General features: G+C 30.8%; 1 protein-coding gene across 1 annotated transcript in view; it reads left to right on the forward strand.

Annotated features, from left to right (window-relative positions):
- The window catches only part of LOC119613458, a 36,973-nt gene extending 31,075 nt beyond the window's left edge, over positions 1-5,898 (forward strand). The window contains exons 2-4 of the mRNA XM_037969472.1: positions 613-789; positions 5,482-5,686; positions 5,794-5,898. Of these exons, the coding sequence (XP_037825400.1) occupies positions 675-789; positions 5,482-5,686; positions 5,794-5,869 (396 nt within the window). The 5' untranslated portion in view covers positions 613-674 and the 3' untranslated portion in view covers positions 5,870-5,898. The remainder of the gene's footprint in view (positions 1-612; positions 790-5,481; positions 5,687-5,793) is intronic.
- Positions 5,899-7,755: the final 1,857 nt, after the last annotated feature.

Genomic DNA, 7,755 nt, shown 5'->3' on the forward strand with positions numbered 1-7,755 from the left:
GGTAATGAAATTTTAATGCTTAATGAAAAATTCCCATGTATGCTTAATACCAAAAAATTCAACAGGTTGTTAATTTTTTTTAAAGTAATATGATTTCCTTCTCAAAAAAGAAAAAAACTAAAATACCGGTAGTTTGAGTATAACAACTTGTGACTATTAAAATGTCATTTAAATTTCGAACTAAATAATTATTTAGCTGTCAGTTAGTTATATGTTTGGTTGGTAATTGTAATTTGAATAATGAAAAGAAAGGGAATCGTTTTTTTACATGTTTTCTAGCTTATGGTGTCAAGGATAAGAATTTTGACTACGTCATTTATTGAAAAAATTTTATTTCTATTTTCAAATAAAAAAAACAATAGTTATTTATTTATTTGGGTTAACATTTATTTGTGTTAAACGAAGAAACATTTTACTTGACCCATTAATATTTAAATAAGAATAGAAAAGGGGCCAAGATATTTTTATAGGTTAAATAGTATAAAGAAATGTTAACTTATTGCTTTTTATAGAAATTTATTCATATTTTTAAATTAAAGCTTTTTAAAGTAATTAAAAAAAAATATTTTTTAGTATTTTTCGATTTTTTAATATATTTCTCTTTCTTTTCAGCATTCCTATTTTTAAACAACATTATATAACTGCCAAAATTCCTTTATCTACAAGTTTACAAAATGGCACCCATGCCCAGTATTAAAAATAACCAGAAACCCAATACAAATTATTTATATGCCACAAATGATTCAGGAGATAGTTGTTCTACTCCATCCAGTCCACCATCAAGTACAGGTAAGATAACTTTTAAACTTCGGGACAAACTTTTAGACCAGACTATAGTCTATAATATAAACTAGACTATGTATTAGAGCGTCGACAAGGCTATCGAGAAGACTGTGGACTTGACTATAGATTAAACTATAGAATAAACTATGGACTAGATAAAGATAATAAGATAAATTAATTTCTAATCTTCGGGACAAACTATAGACCAGACTATAGTCCAGAATATAGACTAGACTATGCATTAGTGCATCCAGAAGACTAAAGACTAGCCTATAGACTAGACTATTGACTATACTATAGACTAGACTATAGACTAGACTATAGACCAGACTATAGACTAGACTATAGACTAGACTAGACTATAGACTAGACTATAGACTAGACTATAGACTAGACTATAGACTAGACTATAGACTAGACTATAGATAGACTATAGACTAGAACTATAGACTAGACATACACTAGACTATAGACAGACTATAGACCAGACTATAGACTAGACTATAGACTAGACTATAGACCAGACTATAGACTAGACTATAGACTAGACTATAGACTAGACTTAGACTAGACTATAGACCAGACTATAGACTAGACTATAGACTAGACTATAGACTAGACTATAGACTAGACTATAGACTAGACTATAGACTAGACTATAGACTAGACATAGACTAGACTATAGACTACACTATAGACTAGACTATAGACTAGACTATAGACTACACTATAGACTAGACTATAGACTAGACCATAGACTAGACTATAGACTAGACTATAGACTAGACTATAAAACTAGACTATGGACTAGACTATAGACTAGACTATAGACTAGACTATAGACTAGACTATAGACTAGACTATAAACTAGACTATAGACTAGACTATAGACTAGACTATAGACTACTAGACTATAGACTAGACTATAGACTAGACTATAGACTAGACTATAGACTAGACTATAGACTGGACTAGAGACTAGACTATAGACTAGATATAGACTAGACTATAGACTAGACTATAGACTAGACTAGAGACTAGACTATAGACTAGACTATAGACTAAACTATAGACTAGACTATAGACTAGACTATAGACTAGACTATAGACTAGACTATAGACTAGACAATAGACTAGACTATAGACTAGACTATAGACTAGACTATAGACTAGACTATAGACTAGACTATAGACTAGACTATAGACTAGGACTATAGACTAGACAATAGACTAGACTATAGATAGACTATAGACTAGACTAGACTATAGACTAGACTATAGACTAGACTATAGACTAGACTATAGACTAGACAATAGACTAGACTATAGACTAGACTATAGACTAGACTATAGACTAGACTATAGACTAGACTGTAGACTAGACTATAGACTAGACTATAGACTAGACTATAGACTAGACTATAGACTAGACTATAGACTAGACTATAGACTAGACTGTAGACTAGACTATAGACTAGACTATAGACTGACTATAGACTAGCTATAGACTAGACTATAGACTAGACTATAGACTAGACTATAGACTAGACTATAGACTAGACTATAGACTAGACTATAGACTAGACTATAGACTGACTATAGACTAGACTATAGACTAGACTATAGGACTAGACTATAGACTAGACTATAGACTAGACTATAGACTAGACTATAGACTAGACTATAGACTAGACTATAGACTAGACTATAGACTAGACTATAGACTAGACTATAGACTAGATATAGACTAGACTATAGATAGACTATAGACTAGACTATAGACTAGACTATAGACTAGACTATAGACTAGACTATAGACTAGACTATAGACTAGACTATAGACTAGACAGACTAGACTATAGACTAGACTATAGACTAGACTATAGACGACTATAGACTAGACTATAGATAACTAGACTAGACCTATACTAGTCGCTAGACTAGACTATAGTCTGACTATAGACTAACTATAGACCGAGACTATAGACCACTATGACTAGACTAGAGGCCTAACCAATAGACAGACTAATAGACTTAGACTATAGACTGACTAGACTATATACTAGACTATGACTAGACTAGAGACTAGACTATAGACTTAGACTATAGACTAGACTATAGACTAGACTATAGACTAGACTATAGACTAGACTATAGACTAGACATAGACTAGACTATAGACTAGACTATAGACATAGAATGCTATAGGACTAGACTATAGACTAGCGACTATAGGACTAGACTATAGACTAGACTATAGACTAGACTATAGACTAGACTGTAGAACTAACGATAGACTAGACTATAGACTAGACTGTAGACGATACTAGACTATGACTAGACTATAGACTAGACTATAGACTAGCTATAGACTAGACTAAGCTAGACTATAGAACTAGACTAAACTAGACTATGACTAGACTATAGACAACTATAGACTAGACTAATAGACTAGACTATAGACTAGACATTAGACTAGACCTATAGACTAGACCTATAGACTAGACTACACTATAGACTAGACATAGACTAGACTATAGACTAGACTATAGACTAGACTATAGACTAGATATAGACTAGACTATAGACTAGACTATAGACTAGACTGTAGACTAGACTATAGCTAGACTATAGAACTAGACTAAGACTAGACTATAGACTAGACTAGACTAGACTATAGACTAGACTATAGACTAGACTAGACTAGTCTATAGACTAGACTATAGACTAAGCTATAGACTAGATATAGACTAGTCTAAGATAGACTAGAGACTATAGACTAGACTATGACTAGACTATAGACTAGACTATAGACTAGACTATAGACTAGACATAGACTAGACTATAGACTAGACTATAGACTAGACTAGACTATAGACTAGACTATAGACTAGACATAGACTAGACTATAGACTAGACTATAGACTAGACTATAGACTAGACAATAGACTAGACTATAGACTAGATATAGACTAGACTATAGATATATAGACTGACTATAGACTAGACTATAGAACCTATGACTAGACTTAGACTAGACTATAGGACTAGACTATAGACTAGACTAAGACTAGACTATAGAATAGACTATAGACTAGATGTTAGACTAGACTATAGACTAGACTATAGACTAGACTATAGACTAGACTATAGACTAGACTATAGACTAGACTATAGACTAGACTATAGACTAGACTATAGACTAGACTATAGACTAGACTAAGACTAGACTATAGACTAGACTATAGACTAGACTATAGACTAGACTATAGACTAGACTATAGACCTAGACTTAGATTGACATAGACTAGACTATAGACTAGGACTAAGACTAGACTATAGACTAGCTATAGACTAGACTAAGAAGACTGACTATAGACTAGACTATATACTAGACATTAGACGAGACTATAGACTAGACTATCAGACTAGACTAGGACTAGACTATAGACTAGACTATAGACTAGACTATAGTACTAGACCTATAGACTAGACTATAGACTAGACTATAGACTAGACTATAGACTAGGACTATAGACTAGACTATAGACTAGACTATAGACTAGACTATAGACTAGACTATAGACTAGAACTATAGACTAGACTATAGACTAGACTATAGACTAGACTATAGACTAGACTATAGACTAGACTATAGACTAGACTATAGACTAGACTATAGACTAGACTATAGACTAGACTATAGACTAGACTATAGACTAGACTATAGACTAGACTATAGACTATCGACTATAGACTAGACTATAGACTAGACTATAGACTAGACTAAGACTGACTATAGACTAGACTATAGACTAGACTATAGACTAGACTATAGACTAGACTATAGACTAGAATAGGACTAGACTATAGACTAGACTATAGACTAGACTATAGACTAGACTATAGACTAGACTATAGACTAGACTATAGACTAGACTATAGAGAGACTATAGACTAGACTATAGACTAGACTATAGACTAGACTATAGACTAGACTATAGACTAGACTAAGATATAGACTATAGACTAGACTATAGACTAGACTATAGACTAGACTATAGACTAGACATAGACTAGACTATAGACTAGACTATAGACTAGACTATAGACTAGACTATAGACTAGACTATAGACTAGACTATAGACTAGACTATAGACTAGACTATAGACTAGACTATAGACTAGACTATAGACTAGACTATAGACTAGACTATAGACTAGACTATAGACTAGACTATAGATTAGACTATAGACTAGACTATAGACTAGACTATAGACTAGACTATAGACTAGACTATAGACTAGACTATAGACTAGACTATAGACTAGACTATAGACTAGACTATAGACTAGACTATAGACTAGACTATAGACTAGACTATAGACTAGACTATAGACTAGACTATAGACTAGACTATAGACTAGACTATAGACTAGACTATAGACTAGACTATAGACTAGACTATAGACTAGACTATAGACTAGACTATAGACTAGACTATAGACTAGACTATAGACTAGACTATAGACTAGACTAATAGACTAGACTATAGACTAGACTATAGACTAGACTAGACTAGACTAGACTATAGACTAGACTATAGACTATAGATTAGACCATTGTCTGGCCTATATACTAGACTTTTGAATATATATATTTTTCTTTTTTTAACTTCTATTATCTTTTCCTTTCAGATCCCGGCAAATCACAATGTTCTTCCCTCTCCGATGGTGAATCCTTTGAGGGTTATGGTGAAAATGAATTAGTTAGCATACATTCCACACATGATCATGTCGATCATTCGCTCTCCACCAATGATGGCAATAATAACTTAAATGGCAGTTCAGGTATTGAATTGGATTTGGCACCACATGGTGGCAATAACTCTACGCCTCAACAGTAAGTAATTCTTCCACCTTCTCTACTTAACTTAAAGTTTTATCAATAAATAAATTAATTTTGTTATTGTTGTTTTTTCTTTTTATTTCAATTTACTTGCGCTTTAGTGATGATGATGATTTAAATTTTATACCACGCGATAATTGGGCACGTATGAGCTTAAGACGTACACCCACCAAGTAAGTTTGTTTTTTTTTACGTTTTCTTTTTTTTAAATTCATTTCCCTCATTCACTTTTTTTGTAAATTGTTTTTTATAATTATTGTTAAATTTTGTTCAAATTGTTTTGCGAAGTTTATTTTTAAATTATTTTGTTTCTAAGAATTTCTAATTGAAACAAAACACATATTGACGTCATGTTATTTTAAGTTTTAACCTGAGCTTAATTTTAAGCCTGTCATTTGTACTCACTCTCTTTTTGTTGTCCCCCTGTTGTTGTTTCTGTGTATATAACTGTCATATTGTTTATTTTTTGTGCTAAAAAATTGCATTTTTTACTTTTTATTTCATATTTCTGTCAAACCGGTTTTGCGGTTTAACATTTTAATTTATCATTCATTTTGTGTTTTTTAAGCTTTTTCATTTTGTTTTTAACAAAACGCCAGCTTGACCCAACTACCCTGACTGACGGCTTATTGGCTGTTGGCTTTAATATCTCTTCTTAACCATGAGTCAGATTTTATTTAGTTTTTTTTTATAACGTTTGTCTTTATTTTGGTAGAGATTTATTTTTTGCTTTTCCATTCATTTCTGCATAAATCAAACAGACTCTTGGTAAGAGTTCAAGGTATTGAATACTCTTTAAAGGGTAAATTTCTCTTTTTCTCTTACAAGTTACCGTTGTTTAATATATAAACAAAGAACAGTGATGCCACTACTCTAAAAAAGGGAAAATGATTAATGCATATTAGAAAAATAGAATTCAGCTAAGGAATTTTGCTATTCAGCTAAGTAAATTTATTAGGGTACATAAGAAATCTACAAGTTTTCTTGAAAAATATTCAATTCAGCTACCTTTATATGCAATTCAGCTGGTGATTTAAGAAAATGTTAAATAAAATTTAAATTTAGTAAAAATATTAAATTCAGCTTTCGTTATACATTAAAGCTAAGAATTAAGCTATTCAGCTAAGTAAATTTAAAGGAATATAAGAAATCTACAAGTTTTTGCAAAATATTCAATTCAGCTAACTTTATCTGCATAATTCAGCTGTTATTTTAAGAACATGTTAATAAATTAAATTTTTAAGTACAATATATTAAATTCAGCTGTAGTTGATTGCTATTCAGCTAATAATTTTGTTATTCAGCTAAGTAATTTTGTAGAAAAATGAGAAAACTTGAAATTTTACTTACCATTTATTCAATTGCAGCTAACATTATTTGCAATTCAGCCCTGTGAGATGTCAAGGAAAATTAATAAAATAGGCATTTTATTATTGGAATATCTAATTCCAGCTCTAGTTTATTGCAATTCAGCTAAGTAATTTTTGGCCATAAAGATAAAATCTTTAAAAAATTTACATTAAAAACTCAATTCAGCTAAGAAATTTTTGTAATTCAGCTGTAGTAAATTTCTTTAAAACTTCACTACAAAACACCAATGACATTATACTAAAATCATATTCAAGCGTAAGTAAATTTCCTTGAAAAACACAAAAGTTTAAAAATTAATTAATGAATTAGCTGGTGTTACTACAATTCAGCTATTCCAATTTGGTATTCAAGCTGTGTAAATTTTAGAAGAAAAATTTTATTAAAATAGCAATATAATTATTAAAAAGTATATTCAGCTAAGCAAATTTGCAATTCAGCTAAATAAATAGCTTAGAAAACAACTTAATATTACAAATTAATCAATTCAGCGGGTGTTTAATACAATTCAGCTATTCAATTCGATATTCAGCTGTGTAATTTTAAAGAAAATTTTATAAAATAGCAATATAATTATTAAAAATTATATTCAGCTAAGCAAATTTGCAATTCAGCTAATAAAATAGCTTGAAAACAACTTAATATTACAAATTAATCAATTCAGCGGGTGTTTAATACAATTCAGCTATTCAGAT

The sequence above is a fragment of the Lucilia sericata genome, unplaced genomic scaffold, assembly GCF_015586225.1.
Source record: "Lucilia sericata isolate MDLA Ls3-8-SP2 unplaced genomic scaffold, ASM1558622v1 Contig002128F_arrow, whole genome shotgun sequence".
In the NCBI taxonomy this organism is placed as follows: domain Eukaryota; kingdom Metazoa; phylum Arthropoda; class Insecta; order Diptera; family Calliphoridae; genus Lucilia; species Lucilia sericata.